Raw genomic sequence first — 23,534 nt, 5'->3', positions numbered from 1 at the left:
AGAAAACCAGCAAGTGGGGGGGGGGGGGTGGAGGACAGAGGACCCTGTCCGTGCTGACAGCAGAGAGCCTGATATGGGGCTCAAACTCACAAACTGTGAGATCGTGACCTGAGCTGAAGTTGGACACTTAACCGACCAAGCTACTCAGGCACCCCCTCCATCATTGTGTTTCTGATTCCTATTACCTCTTGGCTATCTTGATGGATATCTAAAAAGAACCTTGACTGCTCTTTGGCCATTCAGCTAAACTGTTGGTTAATCCTTTCTGTCTCTTTCTACCTTTGCTCCTGAGCAAGGGGAGCGTATGGGAGCTGGGACCCCATGGCCTTGAATATTAGACAGAATTTGAGGAACACTGATGGAACCATTTCAGAACCCCAAATCCCACTAATCTCCTCTGTTCATGTCCACTCCAGCAAAACTTCTCCAACACTCAAACTCTCTTCTCCTTCCTGTTGTGACGGTTGCACAACCAGAAAGGTCCCAGCCTCCAGAACTTGTGGAAGATGCTTCTTTCTGCTGGGGATTAATCAAAAAGCTGCTTTCCTTCCGGAAGTAAAGATAACTTTGCAAACCAAAGAAATCAGGCAGTGGTGGCCCTGTGCTTTAGATGTCTGAGCCAGCCCAACCCTGCAGAGCATATTCTGAGTCTGGAGCCAGAGGTTCTTGGCTTGAGGACCTATCACCAAGTCACACAGGGAAGGTGTTTATTTCAGAAATCTGAGTTTCTGTCACTGACTCACACATTCTCTCCAGGAACCTGATTCACTAATTTTGGCTGAACCTTCCAAGGGAAGGAACAATTCAGATTTCCTCCAATTTCAGCTTCATCAGTCAACCATAGCAAAATGGAAATCCTGGGCTTATTCTGGTTAGGAGGGAAAGTACTGCAGTTTGGGGGATTATAGCTCTGAGAAGTGGAGGAATGTCAAAGTCAAAGGCCCAGCCATGCACCATCCAAAGAATCAGAGATGTGGCAAATTCAAAAAACCAGAAAAATGAAGCCAAGTTTTCTGCAAAGCAGCCACGGGGACGAGCCTTCCCTGGAGCCCCCAGAAATAGGACTTATCTTAGGAATAAGCCTCATTTCTTATGCAACACAAGCCAGTACCACTCGGCATGATCATCTGCACATCCTGCTTTCTCATTTATGGAGGGAAAAAGATTGTGAAAATTAAGTTCAGCCCCCAAGGCAGATGCATCAGCCCAGCACTGCGGGGGCCTCTTCCTCATCGGTCTGCAGCTCTCTCAGGGGCTGGTCCCGCTCACCTCTCCAGCCCCATATGCTTTCTCTTTGCCAGAAGCCTGTAGTTGAACCCTACTGGATTACTGCTCATTCTCTGAGCACCCCCGTTTCCTTATCTGTAAAATGGGTAACAGGGTTATTGGTGGAGCCAAATAACTAATGTCTGTGAAGTACTTAGAACCTGGCACACAGTAAGCACTTAGAGATGCTAGGGTTTTTGTGCTTTGTTTTTTTTTTTTCCTAGCTCAGCGTCTTGCATGTAGTAGACACCTAAAAAGACCTGTTGAATGAATGAATGGATGCAACATCTTACTCTTGCCTCTCACTTTTGCCTCAGCCCCTTTTCCTCCCCAGAATTCCCTTCCATCTCCTCCTTGCCTGAATTGCTTCTTGGGGTCCTTTAAAACTCAGCTCAGGTGTTTTCTCTGCCTGGAAGCCTGGCCCTCACCCGAGCGTGATGCTGCTCCTTCTTTGTGCCCCGTTGGTACATGACCTCTACCTCAGCATCGCAGCCATCACTTTGAACACCGTGGCCTCCTGGTTTGTCTCCCCACTAGATGGTGAGCATCTTGAGGGTGGAGATGGCCAAAACTGCCACATTTCAAGGAGCACATGCTGCATGAATGCTTGCACCCGTGAACATCCTAATTGCATAGAAACTGTAGCCACAACGTGTTGAGCACTCACTGTTTTCCAGTTACTGAGCTAAGCCTTCTTGTGGATTATCTTCTTTAACCTTCCCAAAGATTGCAAAAGCCGAGGGCAATTAGAACTGTTCCCATTCGTAGGTAACAAAACTGAGCCTTGGGTTCAGTAACTTGGCAAGGCCAAGGCCCTAGCTGGGATTTGAACCCAGGTGTCAGGGTTGCTAACCGTTACACTACGTTGATTTTCTTGTTCAAACGGGAGTTGGGAGTTGCATATGTATTAATATCACTTGCTAACCAGTTGTGTTTTGGAACTTAACGAAGTAAGCCAGCACCGACAAGTGAGGAGAACTGTGCTCTGTTCTTACATTTGTTTTGTTGTAGGCTCAGACAAGTGGACCTCCCTGGAAAGAAAACTGTTTAACAAAGCACTAGCCACTTACAGCAAAGACTTTATTTTTGTACAGAAGATGGTAAGTATGCCTTTTCCCTTCGCCCACTTGAAATTGAATCGGGGAAATTATACACCTTAAAGACACACAGAAATATTTGGCTGTTGGTTTAACTCTCAGGAAAAGAATGTCTTTCACTCATCTCTGGTGAAGGATGGTATTTGTTACAGGGGTGGCATCGCCCAGTGTCAGGGCTGTGGGGGAGAAGGAGGACCTAGATTATTTGGACATGGTGGGGAGTTATTTTTATCTTAATAAAAAATGTGTAATTTATACACCCTATCAGAATAAATAGAACTGAGGCCGTTGGTTTACAATGTACATGATTTATTTCGTGTATATTTGACAGATTTATCATGTTCTTGACAATTCTTTTTCTGAGACATTAGAGAAGGGAAGATAACGTGCCTTCCCCCTAGCCAGTAGCAGAGTTTCTGGAGTTGGGCCCCTAATCATAACGACAGTCATAATAAAAATAATAATACTTTGTATATACAGCATCTCACAGCAAAATAGAACTCTTGTACACAGATGAAGTAGCACTTTTCAGCAGATAATGAACTTAACAGGCCTTAATTGGCTGAGAGGTGGTTGAGGCTAAAAGTGAAAATGATTCAATGTTTCAGAAAATCAATGAACAATGGAGCCATATTGTGTCATTAAGGTCATTAAAATGTTCAGGTCCACTGAGAACGGAGTCTCAGGCAACACCTCCCACTGGCTCTGGGCTGGCCCGATGCTACCCACCGGGTCCATGTCTCCTGTCCTTAATCTAGGACTTTCCTTGGTGGGACAGGTAGACTTTTCTCTGCTTGCCCGCCCTCTCCAGATCTGTATTCACCCCTGCCTTTCCCTACCTTGGAGGCCACCATGCTCTTTGCTGCCCTGTAAGCTCAGTAGCCTCCGTGCTCTCGTGCTGTCCTCTTTCTTGAGTCCCCATCCCCCAGGACTGACCTGCCCTGGGCCTCACCCCTTGCAGGCCTGCACCTTGTTGATTGGTGACAGACTCCTGTGTCGTGCTTGCCAGGCAACACAGCCTTTCCAGCAAGTACTCTCTGAGACAGTGTCCTCACTCCCTGAGCGACTAGTGTAGAAACTCAAGAAATCAAGTGGTGGAAAGAGGGGCACTTTCAGAAGGAGACAGCTTCTGGCGGGACCTCTCTCATCTCACAGTTTGGGTGGCTGGTCTCCCACCTCCACAAGTATGGCCAGCCTTTTATCTGCCTCCAGAAGCCCACATTTTTGAACCCCACCTTGAGCTTGGAGATCTATGAACTACACAAAGGCATTTTTTTTTTCTCTTTAAAATACATGTACCTTTGCCCCCTTGAGGGAGGACAGGGCAAGGCTTGTTTCCTGCAGAAACTAAGCTCTTGTCATCCTAACTTTTGACTTACATTCCTGTTCGATTACTAAGGAACATTTTTCATAAATAGATTCTGAAGGTCAACCAGTTGGAGAGCCAAATACGCTCAAGCACATTAAATGAAAAAGCATGCTGCTCTATGGGTTAAAAAAAAGGAATGAGCTCCCTGTGGGCTGACATGAAAAAAATCTCCAGGCTATATTGTGAAAAAAAAAAAAAAAATCAAGTTGCAAAACAACGTATGCAGTGTGAGGAGAAATATATTATCGTGTTCTTTAGTATGTGCGTAAAGAGATTCTGGAATGACACCCAAGAAATTAAGAAGAGGGTTTAGCTGTGTGACAGGGGTGGGGAGGGTGAGACCCAGATGGAGGGAGAACAAACCGCGTGGGAAGGAGGTTTTTCACTATATACTTTTTTTTTTTTTTAATTGAATCGCATGCACCCATTCCCTATTACAAAATTAAATTTTCACAAAAGCTTGCGGCTTGGCACACTGCCCACTGCTGAGCTGATGTGGAGCTGGCTTTCCCGGCAGGTGAAGTCTAAGACGGTGGCTCAGTGTGTGGAGTACTACTACACGTGGAAAAAGATAATGCGCTTGGGGCGGAAACACCGGACACGCCTCGCAGAAATCGATGATTCTGTGGTGAGTGAAGCCGCTTCCGTGCGCCCCGCCCCCACCCTTCACCCAGGTTAGTAAGTGGCTGGTGTTTGGCTCTGCTTTGCTGCCGAGGTGACCACGGTGAGCGGGTGACAGGCTTCAACTTCCTGGCATAGAAATGCAGAAGGAAGGTGGCTCCGGGTTGGCCCCATAGCTCAGCACTCCGTTAAGGAGGTAAGGGCTGGCCTGGGTTCCAGGGCAGGCAGGGAGGGAAGCCAGAGTGGTCCCAGCCTTGACTTGATGGCTTATAAGTGGGCGCCCTCGGCCCCCTGGGATATCCTTTCTGATCCGTCCGTGTCACAGATGCTGCTGACCAGAGACCCGGAGCCCTCGGGTGTTACCACAGCTTCCGTTAAGCGTGACCATGGAGGAGCCTTGGTCTCTAGATGGTTCCAGGAACTCTCAATTATCGAGGAACAGTTAGCAGCGTGTGTATTAGTCTAATCCTCGATCACCATTTATCCCCGAGACTGATTTCCTTCATTGGCCGATGATCCAAAGTTGTCTGCGTGTCAAGTATGCACTAAAGATGCGACACGCTAAAGCTAAAGACATCGAAATCTCCAAATCCCTAGTGTGCGGCTTCAGTAATTACTATCATTTTGTCCTTGTGGTTAACTCTTTTTTTTCCCCTGAGTCTATAGCCAGGGAAAGTCTCCTTTCCACGCATTGTGGAAAACGTTACCTGCCGTGCATGTGTATGTGAAAATGGCATGTCTTACAACAGATTGGTAAACTCTAGGCTGTCACCACTCGGGAAAGTGTTTAGAATTCATGAATGTGATGAATGTCTGTAATATGCTTTCATTCCCGATTGTGCCACGGTTTTGTTAGCACCTGTGTGGGTGGTTTTCTTTAACTGACACGTACATGGCACTTTCTGTGTTCCGGGCATCGTGCTAGGCCCTTTACTGATATTGACTCATTTAATCCTCAGAGCCAATCTGTGAGGTAGGGAACTGAGGCACAGAGCCTAAGTAACTGAGCCACGGTCAAATGGAGAGTGTGTGGTCTGAGCCTGATTCCCTGTCTAGTATTTAAGAGCATTCAAATGCAAATCCTCTTAGAGAAGCATAAAAACACTTGGACTCATTAATGCCTCAGGGCCCAAGTTCCTACCTGGCCTTGGAGACCTAAGAATGATTCTAGCTGTGAAATATACGCACATATTTGAATTTACATTTAGACCCACAGGTCAGGAAAAAAATCGACATCTGTATCAGAGATGATGATGGCACTGTGTGTTTGGGGTCTCCTGTGACCCGGGCTTTCGTGTGAATCTTTTAAGTAGCGCTGTCTCGTATCTGAATAGCATTGTTCTCACCCGTGCCTGATGTTTAAAAGAAACAACGTGGCCTCTCCTGGTTTAGTCAGCTAAAAGCAGTCGAGTTGCCGTGATGTAAATATCAATATGCGTGTAGTGCTGTGCGGCGATCAGGGATGTTCACTGGCCTCTGTCCCCCCCCACCAGGAGCATACACTAAAGTTGGGAAGATGTGGCACACACAAGTGGAAGCTTTAGCATGAACCCCAAGAGTGTTTATAAGCAGTGTAAGATGAGAACCAAGAAAGGCTTGGATAGGGCCTTAGGGCCTCTCCCTCATCCAGCTCCATCATTTCACAGGCAGGAGGTTGAGGCCCAGAGAGGGGAAGGGCTTCCCAAGGTTACACAGAGCATTGCTTTCCAGATGAGTGGTTGGACAGTAAACAAGGAAGCATGAGGAATCCTGGCCTTGGAGACCTAGGACCTGTCTCCTAAAGCTTACTGACCTATAAAATGGGGCCGATGGTTTAGATGATTTGGAAAATCCCTTCCAGTTCTGAAATGTTCTGGGCTCTGTCAGAGTCATGTTTTGGAAAAGGGCAAAATCTGAGGATATGGCTTCCTGAGGCAAACTGATGCCTTTCCAGCTTGTGTGCTACCAAGTGCCTAGGACAGTGGCTGGCATAATATAGGCCTTCTAAATATTTGTTGAATTAATTGAGTGAACATCACTCCCAGATAGGAGTCGCTGTGGGTCACAGCAACAATCCCTCTATGAACTCACTGCAGGGAGATGAAGTGCACAAGGGGATTCAGAGCAGGGATTGCTGCTAAGGAAGATGTTACTACGCAAGGAGGAGGTGCCATCTTGGGCCAGCAGGACTTTGGAGATGCATAGAAAGACCTAGGCTGGGGCGCATGGCTGGCACAGTCTGTGGAGTGTGCGACTCTTGGTCTTGGGGTTATGAGTTCAAGCCCCACATTGGGTGTAGAGATTACTTAAAAAGAAAATCTTAAAAAAGGTAAGAAAGGCCCAGACCCGCATGTAGCCTAAGACTAAAGAGGAGAGGTTAAGACGATGCCCAAGGAACCACACCTTCTTGGGCTTACTCACCAGGAGCCAGTATTTAAGCTGGGTCAGGAGCATCCCCACCCTTGTTACCTTAAGGAGAACCAAAAGCAACATGCAGAGATGACTCAGGCCCACAAAAAAAAAAAAAAAAAACAAAAAACAGTAACTCCCTTTTGGGCTCTGTGAAGGCACAGCCAGCCTCTTGAGGGAAGTTTGTAGAGGAGAGATGAAAAACTGGGACCATGCATGAAAAACTGGGACCAAACTGCACTGGGGAGGGTGCAGAAGGCACAGTCCTAGGACAGGAGTCCTGCCCTTTGTCCTCGGGCCTGCCTGGACACTTGGGACAACTCTCCCGATCATAGGTCCTCAGTGTTTTCATCCCAGATGGAACATGATGGAACACGCTCAGGTCGTTCAGGGACTTTTGTGGGGAGACGGGAGGAAGACAGTTGGTGAGGAATGGCTGTTCTTTAGGTAGCCACGAGGCCAACACAACACAATAGCCTCCTCTAATTTGGAGACTTCTACCCTGAGGTCATCATAGGTCCTTCTACCTTGGAGGCAAAAGAAGGGGACCAAGGTGGACTCTGTTAAGGATATGGGAAGAAAGTGTGCTGATCACATCTTCCTGTCCCCTGCCCGTGCTCATGCTCCCACTCAGGACAGATCTGTGGATCTGGTTTTGCCCAAAATTCAGCACAATTCAAGAAACCAAGTGACAAAAATGACTGACATTGGAAGACAGCAGTCAGGACTCCGAGGGCAAAGCTCACCCACGGTCTAAGCACCTAAGTTACTCTAACACGGTCCACCAATGGGGCGGTGGCAGGGCGGGGGGTGGTGGTGGTGGGAATAGCCTGCTGCTCCCTGACATTGACCGGCAGCTGTTTCCAATGGTTGTGAGGGGTTTAGGATCTCCTGTCTTTGGACTGAAAATCGAAACTATGTGCAGATGGGCACACATTCTCCTGTGGACATCTGCTACGGGGCCAATAGATGAAGAAGGCTGAGGTGTTGAAATCAGATGGTTTAGGTTTCAAATCTCAATTCAACTTCTTTACCAGCCGCGTGACCTTGGGGAAAGTAGCTCGCTGGCCAGTTTCGTCGTTTGCTTAAAAAAGAAAAATTTGTACAGGGCTATCGGAGCACTAGAAATTATCTGTGTGTGTGTATGTGTCCACGTGTGTGTGTGTGCGTGTGGTACCTGATTCATAGCAGGCATTCAACATGCTTTCATCCCCATCCTCCTCCTCCTCATCATTAGTGATGGTGACACTCAGTTTTGTGTCTCTGAGTACATTTGGGCTGTTGAGCGTTTGTATTTTAACCTAACAAGTGTCTCACAATGTAAATTCCATTTGCATGCCTGAGAAATAAGCGTATCGTCCTCCTCAAGAAACCCATATTGCAGACACTTAAGGCTTTAAGCACCATGTTAAATATATAACCACCTCCTCATCCCGTATTTGCCCACCTTCTACCAATTTTGGAATATTACTCAATGTTTCATTTCACAATACATCATGAAATGGCCAACTTGTTGATACAAAGTTGTACATCTTAAGATTTTTGTCCTCCTATCTTTGTATCTCTTAGTCACTTTGGTAAGCCCATATGGCTTGATGATACATCATCTTGTGAACGTGTATAGATTGCCAGTTGAAATAAAACCTATCTAAATTCCGGAGACACGTGTAATCACAGTGCAGTATAATTTAATCTGTGATTTTGTGGCTCTATGGCATGTCTCTTCTATGAGTTTTTAAGCCCCCCAAAAATGGTGTTGTGAGAAAAATTGTAATTATAAATGGTACTGTAAAACAAATGCCATTGCCATTGAAAGTTATTGTATAATCTAGTTTAAGTGCCACGCTATAGGCCCTGACCTGCTTACTAAACTGATACTTGAGTCCACAAAGTTCCATTTCTGTAAAGGAAGGGAGGGAACCATTAGAGTTCTACACACTGTGGTTTTACCTGAAACTCCTTGAGGTTGAAAGATGATGGATTCATATGGGAATGAGACCGTTTAAGGAAAATCCACCTGTGTGTTGTATGCGAATAAGAGACCTACACCTTATATATGATGAATCACTCTGTAAAATAAAGTGGGCCTACGTTTGTACTCATTGAAGTCTTTCAGCACATGTAATCATCACTACTTAATCGTAATTAACCCACTGGAAACTGAAGCCATTTCTCAGGTACACCTTGTTGCCACATCATCTCAAATATGCATGCATATGCTACCAAATGCAGACAACAATGAAACCATGATAGAGTGTTAAATGCCCCCTATTTACTGGCATTGACTTTCTCCCCTGCCCCCAATCCAAACTGGAGAGAGACAGCTTATTGTCTCTGGATCCCAGGATCCCACTATACTCTTAGAAATCTTCACCCTTAAGGCACCTTGGTGGCTCAGTCGGTTAAGCGTCCGACCTCAATTCAGGTTATGATCTCACGGTTTGTGAGTTCGAGCCCTGCATTAGGCTGTGTGCCAACAGCTCAGAGCCCAAATCCTGCTTCGGATTCTGTCTCCCCCTGTCTCTGCCCCCTCCCCCCTCTTAAAAATAAATAAACATTATTATTTTTTTTTTTTTTTTAAAGAAAGAAATCTTCATCCTTTTCAGAAATTCTCCCTTCTGGGCTCTGACAATCATAGGCTGACCCAGAGTTACATCACTGTCTGGGATCAACCAAACTGGAGCCCGTGTCGTGCTTTAAACAGAGCCTGGCAGACACAAATGACCTGCCAGGGTCAAGGGCAAGCAGGACATGCCATTTGTTTCCTCGTCTGTAAATGAGGGTGCTTCCATGTCGTTCAGTGATCCAGCAAATACAAAAATGCTTTGTAAACTGTGAAGTGCTGTGAAATAGAAGCTGAAATGAGGTGGATGTAACCTAGAACTGGGTTCTAGCCCTTTCCCTGGTCCTCGGTCCTCTCTCAGCCTAGAGGAGCCAACATCTTTCCATGAGAACAGAGAGACCAGAGTAAGGTGGTTAAGCAAGAAGTAGAATGAGGGCCTCCTCCGTCCCTGCCTTCCGTCCGTCCCAATCCACCCATAGTACGACACCAGGCTGTTCCAGTGACTTCCTGTCTTGGTAACCCTTGGGAAGGTGGGACCTTCTTTGTTCTCCACCTGCTGCTGTTCTGAAAGAGGGGGAGGGGACACAGTAGCCACAAGGATATTTAGTCACAGAAAATATTTTTCTTGGTCTTTTTCATAGAATGCCTGCGGAAGGCATTTCTCCAAGCACGTGATGACAGACCATAAATAAATAAATAAGGGAGGGGTCCAGGGGGATATCCCTTTCCCCTTTCTCTCCTCAAAGTCATTGCACTTCACTCTTCCATTCTGTTTTCTGTCAAGAGCAAACAGGGGCACATCGGAGCACTGTGGGTCACATGCTTTCCACAGGCCACGGGTCAGAGCAGACATCTGGGGCATCTCGTGTGGAAGCGTGTCATAAGGCCTGTAGACAAATCATTACGTAGGTCTTTAGTCCCTCTCCAGAGGGGTTTCCATAGTATCATTACTGCTGGAAAACCCTGCTCACTGCTCCGGGGAGACAGAGTGGCTCACAAGCGAGTTTTAATCCTTTTCAAGGTCTGCTGGTCTTGAATAAGGGGGAGAAAGTCTACACACAGAAATCTCTCCTCCCTGCTTTAGCATATTTTGTAGAAGTGGTGAAGGGATCCAAAGTGAGGCAGGGGGACTCTTTCGACCTCAGAGCCCCAAGCTCTGGTAGAGACCACCATAGCACTCCCCAGAGGACTCCGTGGGCCGTTCCTTAGACAGAACCCCCACCCCACCCCCACCCCCACCTCACGTCCAGCACCTTTCTCCTCTCCTGGCTGGTGACTCTGTTCATCACTAAAAATGCTATTTGGGGCTGTCCCCCCTTTTGCTTTTATTGCCTTAACACCAGACGAGTGAAGAAGAAGAGGAGTTAGAGGAAGAGGAGGAGGACCCAGAAGAAGATAGGAAATCCACGAGAGAAGAGGAGAGTGAAGTGCCCAAGTCTCCCGAGCACCCCCCAGGCCCCGTGCTGGCTCCCGCGGAGGGGCCACCCCTGCAGGCCCTCGGCCAGCCCTCCGGCTCCTTCATCTGTGAGATGCCCAACTGCGGGGCCGTAAGTATCTCTGCATCCTCTCTCCTCCCCGGGGAACCTGCGACTAAGAGGGCAGTGGGCTGTGCCTGGCTTTAAGGACCACGCATTTTAGAAAGGGTGCACTTTCCGCAACGAAAGCTTCACAGAGGGGATTCCTTGTCGCCGGGATTTTCTTGCTTTGTTTTCATTTACTTACTCAGCTCGCACACACTGCTATGCTGTGTGCTCCAGGGACACAGAGAAGATCCCTGCTCTCAGGAAGCGTGTGATCCAGAGCTCTTAAATGCTGCCGCACATGGCTTCGCAGTGAGCCTTGGCCTCCAGAACTTATGCCCCACGTTTCTTGATGCCTCTCCACCCCTCCGGGCCCTGTAAGCATGCATTTTAAATGCCCCGAGTGGGGAGTCCACTGAGAAGGCTTCGCATTTCCTATCACATAAAGTGTTACTCGTTCAAATGTCATTGATTTGAAATTTGAGAGAAGTGTTACAAAGATTTGGCTAAAGTTTACCTGGGTACTTTTGGGGGAGAACAAAAAGATCTTACTAAGCAAATTAATCATGTAAACAGGCTGAAAGGGAGTCTGTATAATTTTTTAACCTAGTGCTTTTCAAGTACATGGGAAATAACATTTAGCTAAAATAAAACAAATTCGTTTGATCATTCTTAGCCCTGTGGCAGGCCTTAGAGAGTCCGTGCTGGTCTGTTCTAAGGCTCCCAGTATATTTTAAAGGACGTATTTTTTTAAGTTGTTAGCTTTAGACTTTCAGTCCCTCGTTGATCCCCCTCGAGTCCGAATTGTTGAACTTTTCCTGAATCGGATTTCTTAAAGCCCGGCACACCTGTACAGGCAAATTCTAGAGGTGTTACAAAAGACGAGAATGTTGCTCCTTTACAAGAAGTCCTGTTTTTCCCAAGTTACTTGGGTTGATCTTTGCTTGTGCATTATATAGGACAATGGTGTCTTCCAGAGTGTATTGAATGCTGCTTAATGAGTCTGTCACGTAGGTGGAGAAGGCAATAGGCCTTATAATATTTAGATACTAATGCAGAAGTTCACTTGATTTACATTTGATTAAAAAAAATGAAAAAGTAAGAAAAAAAGGGATCTGCGTTTTGCATCAGCTTTGAAGAAAACATGAGAAATTGCTAGCTTGTTTCTGTCTTTGATGTTTAATGACCTGGAAGAGTCACTCCATTATTTCCATTTTGTATAGAGCGCTTCCGTGCAGGGATGATTAAGATGTGACTTTAAATGACAGTATTTCTGGGTGAATTTGTTTAGAAATTGACTGTTGCCTCAATTCATAGTTTTGTGTACGGCAAATTCTTCACTGAGTGGGGAGTCCTCTTTCGCTTGTTTCCAATCAGAAATGCTCAGCAAGCTGGATATATTTTAATGATTTTTAAAACTCACAGAGAAAAAGCATATTGGTTTTATTCCTTGCCTAACCCTGAAGGTTTTGGTTACTAAATCAGCCATAGATTTTTTTTTTTTTTCTCCCTGTCAGACCATAAACAGAGCTCATGAACTTAACACAGAGCGAACCACCTGCAAAGCAGTGGGTACTGATGTGTTTCACAAGCTGGAAGTCGGGGCTCTTAGAACTCAAGGAGGTGGATTGCATCCCTTGTCAGCAGTGGTGCTCAGCTGGGAATGATTTTGCTCCTCAACATTTGGCAATGGTGTGGGGACAGTTAACGTCACAACTGGAGAGGTGCTGGTGGCTTCTCCTGGGTAGAGGCCAGGGATGCTGTTAAACATCCTACTCCACACAGCCCCCCTCCAACAAAAAGTATCCAGCCCCAAGTATCGGGAGTGCTGAGATGGGGAGAGCCTGCTTTATGGCAAGCTTCAGCTGTCATCCTGCAGTAAAATTTGGGAGTCTTCAACATTGCTTCAACAGTTGGCCACTGATGGAGGCTTGAACGTAATATACGGGATTTATCAGGTCAACGAATCAGTCTTTCCAACTGTGTTTCTTGGGGCTCTAGGACTTCCTGGGCGGGGAGATAGAGCTGAGCAAATGCACTCACTTCCGGGGTGCTGTCTGTATTTCAGCCAGAGCATCTCTGCTTTTAACTGAGAGCTTTTGAGCAAGACCCGATTTGTCATTTTTTTTTTTTTTTTAAGTAAGGGGAGAAAAAAAGGAGAAAAGAAAAGGGAGAGGGTAAAAACACCTGGAAGCCGGTCAACTCCCTCATCTTACAGATGGAAAAAAAGTAAGGCGTACAGAGGGGAAGTGGCCCAATGGCCCTCCCTCTCAGAGGTGCTGGGTCTGGCCCCCCAGTCCCCTGCCTCCTGGACAGTTTCTCTGTCCTTAATACTGTGCATCTCGTCCTCGGGTTGTAACAACAATGTGTGTGTGTTGGGTTTTTTTTGTTGTTGTTGTTGTTTTTTATGGGCTCAGTGTTTGTGGTTGTAGTATCTGACCTCGGCTTTTAGCGCATACACCCAAAGTTTGCTTACGTAAAACCCCTGCGCCCCGTCATTAGACACTGTTTCAAATATCATGTGTTTTACCACTGAGTAACTAATAACCCTAATTTCCTTTTCAGGACTGTAGATGTCATGTCACTCCCTTTCTTCCCCAGGTGTTCAGCTCCCGACAGGCACTGAACGGCCACGCCCGTATCCACGGTGGCACCAACCAGGTGACCAAAGCTCGGGGTGCCATCCCCTCTGGAAAGCAGAAGCCTGGCAGCGCTCAGAGTGGATACTGCTCAGTGAAGAGCTCACCCTCTCACAGCACCACCAGCGGCGAGACAGACCCCACTACTATCTTCCCCTGCAAGGAGTGTGGCAAGTAGGTGAAAGGGGACCAGGGACTGAATCTAAGTCCAGGATGAACAACTGCTCCGTGGAGGCCAGGCCAAGATGGTCTGAGGTTTCTTGAGCGAGTAAAAGAACCCGGAGGTTCCAAAAACTCTCTCCTATCATCTTGGGGTCTGCATGGTGCCTCAGGGTGGGTGGACCTCGTCTCTGCTTCAGAATATGGTCATTCTGATACCCTAAAAGCCCTAATAAGGACAGACCTCTTCAGAGCAAACCTCTAGTGACAAAACTTGACTCTTTTTCGGAAATGGTGGATGGGACTCGGATTCCCACTTCATCCCTTCACACCCAAACCACATCCACTCGCGTCGCTCTCTTTGCATTCCTGCTGAGCGATTTGAGAATGGCTCCAAACACCTAACAGGAACTCTCCTATCCCTATGGTTCATTCCTGTGCCCGGGGCAGACATCACTAACCGATTGCTACACTCCTCTCTATCATCTTAAAACCCTGACGTCGGAATGCTTCAAGCAGGCACAATCAGTTGATCGGGGTGACCCAGGAGATAAAGCCTATCTGCCATCCCTACCCTTTTAAGTATAATATAAAACAACTAAGAGAAAAAAACTGACAGTAGGTAGTAATAATAGCCAACATTTACTGAGCGCAGAAACGCCATGTGATGCCGATACTGCTTTTATCCTTGTGATACAAACAAAGATTGAATGTTAGGTAAAATCACCTGCCCCCTGGGGCGCCTGGGTGGCTCAGTCGGTTGAGCGTCCGACTTCAGCTCAGGTCACGATCTTGCGGTCCGTGAGTTCGAGCCCCGCGTCAGGCTCTGGGCTGATGGCCCAGAGCCTGGAGCCTGCTTCCGATTCTGTGAATCCCTCTCTCTCTGCCCCTCCCCCGTTCATGCTCTGTCTCTCTCTGTCTCAAAAATAAAAGATGTTAAAAAATTAAAAAAAAAAAATAAATCACCTGCCCCAGGTCACATCCTCAATAAGAGCAGAGCTGAGATTTGAACCCATCTCAGCTCCTGACCACTGCTCCATCCTACTGGTTTGTTTATTTTAGGTCGAAAATATCACTGATGGTAAGATGTACAGGGTTCCCTCCCCCAGCCTCCTGTGTAGAATTTCACTCTGCTTCTCAGTGAGTCTGCCTGACTTTGGTTGTCAGGACTGACTTCCTTTAGCATCCCTAGTTGTGCGAATGAGGCCAAGTGGTTCCTCTGCTTATAATATGCATCCTCATTAGGATATTTTAAGGCAACTTACTAGTACCTGCCATTTATCAGGGCCAATTTGCCTGGCACTGTTTTAAAGGATATTTACGTGTATTGATTAATTTAACCTTCAGCGAAATATGGTAGGCACTTTGAGTAGCTTCTTTTTTCCAAGCAGAGAAAATGAGGCACAGAAAGGGTAAAGTCTTTGTCACGGCGCCCATCCGAGTTTGGATTTGAGCCACGCAGGCTGACCTGGGCCGGCACTCTCAGCCTCTGAGCGAACCTAACTCCTTTTGGTGGCTCTCGCCGCAGGGAGCTGGAACTTAGCAGCAATTTTCCCTCTATGAAGCACAGAGATCGGGGAGATGGCTTTTTAGGTATAGCTCCCCTCTGTGTTCCGATACCCTTCAGAGCCAGGACAAGATATCCCCTTCGTCTTACCACGGAAAAATGAGCCCCCAGATTGATCATGAGGCTCAGTGACTTGAAGTAATGAACCGTCCCACCTGTCCCCAGAGAGGAGCCAACACCGCCATTCACAGGGCTACAAGCAGGCCACGACTCCTTACTCCACCAGGTGGAGACAAAGAACATTTTAACAAACAAAAATTAGCATTTTGAGCTTTCTGGCTGTCTTTCAGTGACATCCATTGTTTTTCTTGTCTTGTTTTTATGTTGCTTGTGACCTTTTAATAACATAACTCCAGTTAAAATGAAGATATTTTCTGTGGTTTTCCGGAGTAGAAGTAATAGGCAAATGTTTGCAGAATGCCTGTTTTAGCGGCTGAAATCATGTTCATCACATTAAACAGTTTCAATATGTGCAATTGTGATTCATCAACTCTGCTTGTCTTAGGAATCAGAGTTGTTTTTTCTTTTATTTTGTTTTGTTTTCCCTTTATGGGCTCAGGAATGAATGCCAGATATTTGTATCACCCCATCTCTGGAAACAGGCGGTCTCACATCTGGGCAAACTGTTTCGGAAAAAGGTTCAGATAGAAATATTTTAGGCTTTGCAGGCCATACTGTCTGTGTCCCAACTACTCAGCTCTGCCATTGTGGCCATAGACAATACATAAACAAATAGACATAGCTGTGTTCCAGGAAAACTTTATTTACGAAAATTCAGTGGGCTGAATTTTGTCCACTGGCCATAGTTCATGGGCCCCTTATGCCAGAGTTTCTCAACCTCAGCAGTGACATTTGGGTCTGATAAGTCCTTGTTTGGGGAAGACGGGCCACCCTCTGCATTATAGGGTATGTAGCCACATCCCTAGGCTCTTCCCCAGTAGGTTGGAAAAATACCATGCCCCCCTCAAGTTGTGACGGTCAAAAATATCTCGCCAGTTGTCTCTGGGGAGGCAAAATCACCTGCAGCTGAAAACCATTCTTTCATTCTAAACCTAAAAGTAGGAAATTACGGTAATACGATCGCCAATAAGAAGGGGTCTTAGGTGAAAAGAAGTGATGGGTGCAGCTCAGAAGTCAAGTATAGTAAAGACAGAACGGGGCTGGCGGCATTGGATTTGGCCACAGAGTTACTGGTGACCTTGAGAAGAGGGTTTGGGCTGCAGGGGAGGGGACAGGCGTCCAGTTGGAGAGGGTGGAAAAGAGAGGAATTTACCAAGTGTGTGATACACCAAAGTGAGAAGGGTCAGGCAGAGCCTTCAAGAATTTTGACTGCGGAAGACAGAAACCACAGGCAGGTGATGGGTTTTGTTACAGGTACCATCAGAGCTCGGCAGCATGAGTAGGGGATTCTTGGGTTGTGCTGAGAGAGAGGGGTAAGCTAAAGGATGAGAAAGGGCATGAGCTGCAGACCACAGAGGGACAGGAAGGCCTTTGAGAATCCATCCTCCATTGCCACAGAGAGGAAGCCTGACACCCTGTACGTGTGTTCCTGTCCCCATCCCCTTTCCCTTGTAATGCTAGGAGAGGAGAGGCAACAGGTCACAGGGGCAGGAGGTCCTAGGTGACCAGGGACTCTGTCAAAGCCACCCAAACCAGACGTTAGGCCACACGGCCCCTGTTCCCTGTAGGATGCCCAGATTTCCAAGAACTCAGATCTCCTGAATTTCACAGTGCTTCTTTTTTCTTCATTCTCAGAGTCTTCTTCAAGATCAAAAGCCGAAATGCGCACATGAAAACGCACAGGCAGCAGGAGGAACAGCAGAGGCAAAAGGCTCAGAAAGCAGCTTTTGCTGCTGAAATGGCGGCCACGATCGAGAGGACTACGGGGCCCGCGGGGGCCCCGGGGCTGCTGCCCCTGGACCAGCTGAGCCTGATCAAACCCATCAAGGATGTGGACATCCTCGATGGCGACGTTGTCCAGCAGTTGGGAGGCGTCATGGAAGAGGCCGAGGTCGTGGACACGGATCTCCTCTTGGACGACCAAGATTCGGTTTTGCTTCAGGGTGATGCAGAACTATAAAGCCCCGCTTGTCATGCGGAGACTGCGAACACCCACGACCTCCGTCTTCGTTAATCAGGAAACCTGGACTCCCTGCTCGTTTTGTAACCATTTTAAACTACCTGTTTAAAAAAAAAGTGGTCGTTTCATTCAGGTTTAGAAGAATTTTTTTTTTCGGTTTCTTTTCCTTTTATTTAAAAAAAAAAAAAGTTTTTGTGGGAGGTTGGAGGGAATAAATAATTGGCACAACTCTATTTAAGAGGTGTTTCTCATCTGGGCTACATTCCCACGAGCTCATTCCTGGCAGGGAATGAACCTGACCTTCATGTTCTTTGGCTTTCAGATGTCAACCATCCTTGTTGCCTTTTATCCCAAAGCTTGCCGTGAGCGAGTGTACGTGTATGTGTGGGTGAAGCAGCCTTACCTTCTTCGAGTGGGGGCCTTGGGCCATCCTTTCCCACTGAGAGTTATTTTTGTTCTGTTCTGACCTCATTGTGTAGTTTGCAGTGAACTCGGAGTCTTTGCCAGGAGATTCTGTGCTAAGGGGGTAACTTTTCCAGGGAGCGAAGCAAACCCTCGTGTTAACACGGCTTTCCTCTAGCACACGCACCGTTTGAAAAGTTGACCGAATGTGAAAATAAGTTTTCTCCCTGCCTCGCCTGTCTCCGTTAGCCTGTTTCCAAAAGTACTGTATAATTTCAGGCTTTCACTCCCCGGCAGTGCTTTCCTGAGGACCTGGTTCAGAGAGGAAGTGCACCCTCTTCCGTGTTCCCGGGGGACCAGTGGCTCTGATTCGTGGATTGGCAGAGCCATATCTCGGCATGAGCCCACGCCGGCTGGAGGTAAATAACCCATAGTGGGGGTTATTTGCCGGGGCTCTTTAGGGAGGGTGGTTGAGGGGCACCCATTCAGGAAAGCGCAGACGCATTCTTCGGCCCAAAAACTAGACTGGAGGAGCCCCTGCTCTTTTTGGCAACACTGTGAATGGTTTTGTGGAGTTCTGAAATTACTTTGTGCCACTTGGAAGTACCATGAAACCTCATTCACTGGGGTTTTGCTGTTAATTCACCTTTGCCAGACTGTTTCCCCACACATTGGATAGCAAATACAAGTGCAGTAGCATTCAAGGCCAACAGAAATGGTTTCAGATACCACTTTAGCTCCAATGTTTGCATTCAAACAAGGAATGTATTCATGCAAGTCATTTACCAAAGCACTTCTAGAATTCTCCAAGCTACATCACTCTGCTCTGCTTCCTCCTGTCTTTTGTAGCAGGGTTGCTGTTTGTACTTGAAGGTAATAAGCCTGTAATCCTTCAAAAATGGCATTTAGCTCAGGCTTTTGAACTGAGTCAGACTGCCCCATCCCCCTGTTAGGGCAAATGAGCACGCGTCTCCAGAGTCCGAGTCAGTCAGCCGGGGCAGAGAGGACAGCCCCTGGCAGCTCCCCCTTGAGCTTTAAAGCTGCCCGGCTGCTTCCGAAGCAAGGGCTTTGAGGACCCACCCCACCCCGGGGAGGCTGGTTCCCCAGCCTGTGTAGGTGTGGCCCATCCCCCCAGGCAACTTGGCTGGCCCACTAATTAATAGCTTGACATTAGAGAGAATATCAGCAGAAACCAGAGGACAGGTCCTGAGCGTCTTTTAAGTTTGACTCTGGCAGAAGCATTTAGCACCCACTCATGGCCCACAGCGGCCCCACCTATGGGCAATGTTCTCTGAATCTCAGGAAAGCCATGGGCAGAAGAGAAATAATAAAGGTTTCTTTCCATTTCCATCATTCTGTTTTCAGACAAAGAGGTCTTGGAGGTTTCATTTCATCTTTTCTATAAGCAAAAAGAAAGGTTTTATTTGCTGCCGTTTTAGGTTACTCTCATAGGTTTTGAGTTAGAACTGCCTAGGCAGTGTGCATCAACTTTGTGGCAGGACTGTTCCAGAACCATTCCAGCGGTCACATCAGCTGACTGCGTCTGTCCCGGTGACTGCTTCCCTCTGCGTGCTGGTGTCTGAGAGATTCTGGAATGGTTCTGCTATCGGGTCTATGAAGGCTTATCTATCAAAGGAGCAAACACCCAGAAACATGTTTATAAAGCAAATGTACTTGCTGCGTTTGGAGACTTGCCCAGCCGTTCCCGTTTTAAACATTAAAAATAAACCGAGTTGCCAAGGCAAAAATGTAATGCACAACTTAATTTTGATTTTTCATGCAGTGTAACGTAAGCATTTTTGACTCGAAATAACCAAAGAACTCCTCCTTCCCGAGACAGTTCAAATTCCTGAAGTAGTATTTCTTGACAATATCAACTTAAAAGAATTGACTTCATGGTAAAATATTGCACTTACTTGTTTCTGAAATGATTCTGCCTGCATGTATGTGTTGTGTTTTTGCTTCCCTCACCCCTCCCCACCCCAAGAACTTCTCTTCCTTAAGATTGATGTCTTCAACACCATTACTGTTTACTATCAGATGGTTTTTCATTAGTGAATTTAGACCTCTTTGAGAAAGCTTGTATATAAAAAGTTAACAGATATATTTTATGGAAAAACCCATCTTATTTTCAAATATATTTAACTGCTGTTCTATTTTATTAGAGGAAGGTTGTAAATATTTTCTAGGAGTTCTATTGTAAAGAAAAGTATTTTTGAAAAAAAAAAGTAATGTAATAAAAACGAAAACATTTTTAAATAGTGATTGCTTCCTGTTCTGGCTTCGTTATGTTCTATTCTCAGCAAATGATTTGCATGCCTTCCCATTTCAGGATGTAATTTATTCAGGTTTGCACTATTATAAGTTGACATCATAATATTTAGCGTACTTAACTGTATTTTCCCCGGAATGCAGGTCCCTTGGTCCATATCAGAAGCACTATGTATAGCATCTTCATAATTGTTCTTTTGTAATGTGTGTATTTTTAATAAGGATTTTATGTAACATTTTGGCCAAAAGAGGACAGTATTTTCTAGTGAATTTTATAATACATTTTGCTAAAAATGTTTCTTCCTAGGTCAGTTTTTGTTAAGGTGAACCAAAAGTCTTATTTTACCAGGGGTTTAAAAAAAAGTTTGAAGCTTGAAAGCAAAGTTATATTTAAACATCATATGTAACAAATAAATAAAGATGTTTTATAGACTTGTCCTAAAAAGGTGCATTCCTTCAAAACAAAACTGAGGCATTCTAGGTTGGTTTTCCCCCTGAGTGAAAAGCATTTTTTTAAGTTACCACAATCCTTTTTTTCCAAAAGAGAGCCAGAAGAATTTTACTTCAAAGGTTCCAGTCATTAGCCTTCTCAGAAATTTATTACAGTTCCTATAGATAGGCCTTCATTAAATAGAGATGTAACCAAACAGACACTGTCCTATTTATTTGTGAAAACCTGATTCGATATTGCATCAGCTGCTCTGAAAATAAAATGTTATCTTTTTGAGTTTCATTTGGCTTAAACATTCCTTCTTTCTAGCCACTGAAGTGACTTCTCAATGCTGGATAAATGCTAACTTACCTGTTCGTTGGTTTCTGAAGAGCGATTTAGAGGTCTGCTGATGAGATTTAATGCTCGTTAGAGTGTCCCCTACGCACATCCTGGAGGCCAGGACATAACATTTCTGCTGCGAAGGGCAGACAAGCCCCTTGGGTTGGCGGTCTCCACACCATACTTCGAAGGCTGCAGCTTAGGGAGCTCGACATTACCCACGGGCGGCCCACGGTGAACGCACCACGAGGTCCCATCCACCCTGGCGTATATGCATCGCTCGTCTGGATTTCCAAAGTCTAGACTGTGTTTACTTTCTGATGATTAAACACAAACTTTAGGAGAAATCTGAAATTCTGGGTTTCCCACAGAATTTGCTGTAAGGGTGGGGGGGGCATGCCTGTGCAAGGACCTTGATCTAGGTTCTTTTGGGGGCTTTTTACTCAACTATTTAGCCATCAGTTTTAGACAGTTCTGTATAAATAAAACAGCACTTCCTCTAGAAGCAGTGTGCATTAAGCCAGTCATTTAAATTCTGCTTCCAGAGGTTCACGGGTCCAACCTGAAGACTTTTTCCTATGTTTATATGTATTCATTCAGTACTCGTGAGCCCCATGTGTACGACACTGTCCCACGCATACAGGGGGCGGGGACTTGATCTAATTCCACTGTTGGGAAGAGGAAAGGTCATGTTTTACTAATATTCTGAACCCCCTTATGACAACTGCCTTTTCAGGCAGAGTATATCGGGTACTTAGCAACTATTTGTTAAATTGGCTAATTACTACTACTACTAATTAATTAATTAATTAATTTCTTCTACTCTTCCAGGTATGCTTATCTGTGTGTGTGTGTGTGTGAATAAATAAAGCCTCCTGAGTTTACCTAAAGTCAGTTCTGAATTTCACAGATTCCCAGTCTACCTTCCCCAGCCATAGCCAGCCAGTTGAGGTGCTCTAGGAATAAGGATGAGTTTTAATGTTGACACGAGCAAAACATAATGAGGAAGGCATGTTAAAAATTCAATAACGTCTTTCTAAGTGAACCATACCCCAAGGTAAGTGTGCAATGTTTCTGTTGGAGTTCTAAAGGCCAGAGCAGACATACGTGCTTATTTTGCATCCCAGCACACATTTTCTTAACACACCACACCAATGTTTGCTTCGGACTGTTTTAGGTCATTACTTCCTCCGCTTGTGTGGCTTTATTTTGGGCAGGAATCGGCATTTTTATTTATTTATTTTTTTTATTTTTTTATTTTTTTAATTTTTTTTTTTTAACGTTTATTTATTTTTGAGACAGAGAGAGACAGAGCATGAACGGGGGAGGGTCAGAGAGAGAGGGAGACACAGAATCTGAAACAGGCTCCAGGCTCTGAGCGGTCAGCACAGAGCCTGACGCGGGGCTCGAACCCACAGACCGCGAGATCGTGACCTGAGCTGAAGCCGGCTCCTTAACCGACTGAGCCACCCAGACGCCCCAAGAATCAGCATTTTTAAAAGCCACTTCATTGAGATGTCGATTGGCATATAAAAAGCTATACGTATTTAACGTCTACGACTTGATGAGTTGTATCTTTGGAGATAAGTGTATACCTGTGAAACCATCACAATCCAGGGACGGGGGATGTCTTTTAAAACCGAACCGCTGGTGCAATCAAAATATGGTAGAAGTTAGAAATATACGGCACACATGCTTTTATTTTTCCCGGACATAAAGCAAAGTGTACTTGCATCAACTATCCAGAATCATCTGGCCTCCTACTCATCTACAGTAGATCAGATGCGTGAAAGTTTAGGTAGTAGGGAAGAGACCCATAATGGATAGGTCAAGCTTAAGATCACTGTCCTCGCCTACACGCCCTGTCTACGGCCCCACTGCTGGCCAAGACCTGGTTTTGCCCCTCACGATGATCCTCCCCGTTGCCCCCAGTTAACCGGGCCTGGGTTGGCACCTGACCCCATGCTATTAGGCCCATAGACTGGTGACACACAATACCCACATTTGAGAGTATGAATGGAGACAGTGAGCCAAAGGCAGCGAGCAGTGACCATGTGCAAAGCAGAGTTCTGGGGGAGCAGAAACTATTTGTAGGCAGGGAAAGCCCACCATTAGAGAGACCATATTTGGCCTCAAAAATGGAGTCGGTATCTAATCCCTAAGGTTACTTTCAACCCACTTTTTCAGTTCCAGGAGCAGTTCAGGCCACATGTCTTTAAAAATAAAAATAAGCCCTTGGGGCACGTGGGTGGCTCAGTCGATTAAACGCCCAAATCTTGGTTTTGGCTCAGGTCACGATCTCACAGTTTTGTGAGTTCGAGACTCGCATTGGGCTCTGGCAGCATGAAGCCTGCTTGGGATTCTCTCTCTCTCTCTCTCTCTCTCTCTGCCATACCCCCACTTGCACTGTCTCTCTCATTCTCTCTCAAAATAAATAAACTTAAAAAAATAAGCCCTTGTCTCTTGCTGAGAGGTGGGGGCAGTGGGGTTCTCTATTCCTCAAGTCCACAGAGACTTCAATAGAACTTGACCTCAGCACAGAGTCAGCAACAATCCACTGCAGGGGTAGAAAAGGGACTGAGCTGGGATTTTGAAGATTATTGGGATTATTGGGATTATTGCTTCAGCTATAACTAACTCATACAACTTTGAGTGGGTCATTTCATCTCTGAGCCTCAGTTTCATCACCTATAAAATTAGGATAAAATTCGTGTCCTCCCGTGAGGATCAAATTAAGTAACATAGGTGAAAATCATTGCCTGGCTGTAATGTCACCATCATTGTGGCTGCAGAACCCTTACCCAGCTGGGACTACTCAAA

The 23,534-nt window shown here is 45.9% G+C and overlaps 1 protein-coding gene across 15 annotated transcripts in view; it reads left to right on the top strand.

Moving 5' to 3' along the window:
* TRERF1 (transcriptional regulating factor 1) overlaps positions 1-19,851 on the top strand; it is a 226,213-nt gene extending 206,362 nt beyond the window's left edge. For 12 of the 15 annotated variants that reach the window (XM_042986360.1, XM_042986358.1, XM_042986356.1 and 9 more), the window contains 5 exons: positions 2,278-2,366; positions 4,250-4,360; positions 10,648-10,851; positions 13,390-13,637; positions 16,945-19,851. In XM_042986360.1, coding sequence (XP_042842294.1) covers positions 2,278-2,366; positions 4,250-4,360; positions 10,648-10,851; positions 13,390-13,637; positions 16,945-17,269 — 977 coding nt within the window. In that variant the 3' untranslated portion in view covers positions 17,270-19,851. The remainder of the gene's footprint in view (positions 1-2,277; positions 2,367-4,249; positions 4,361-10,647; positions 10,852-13,389; positions 13,638-16,944) is intronic. The other 3 variants (XM_042986369.1, XM_042986367.1, XM_042986365.1) reach the window with 1 other exon arrangement.
* Positions 19,852-23,534: the final 3,683 nt, after the last annotated feature.

The sequence above is a fragment of the Panthera tigris genome, chromosome B2 (assembly GCF_018350195.1).
Source record: "Panthera tigris isolate Pti1 chromosome B2, P.tigris_Pti1_mat1.1, whole genome shotgun sequence".
In the NCBI taxonomy this organism is placed as follows: domain Eukaryota; kingdom Metazoa; phylum Chordata; class Mammalia; order Carnivora; family Felidae; genus Panthera; species Panthera tigris.
The sequence above is the reverse complement of the archived record's forward strand: the minus strand, read 5'-3'. Positions and strand labels throughout refer to the sequence as shown.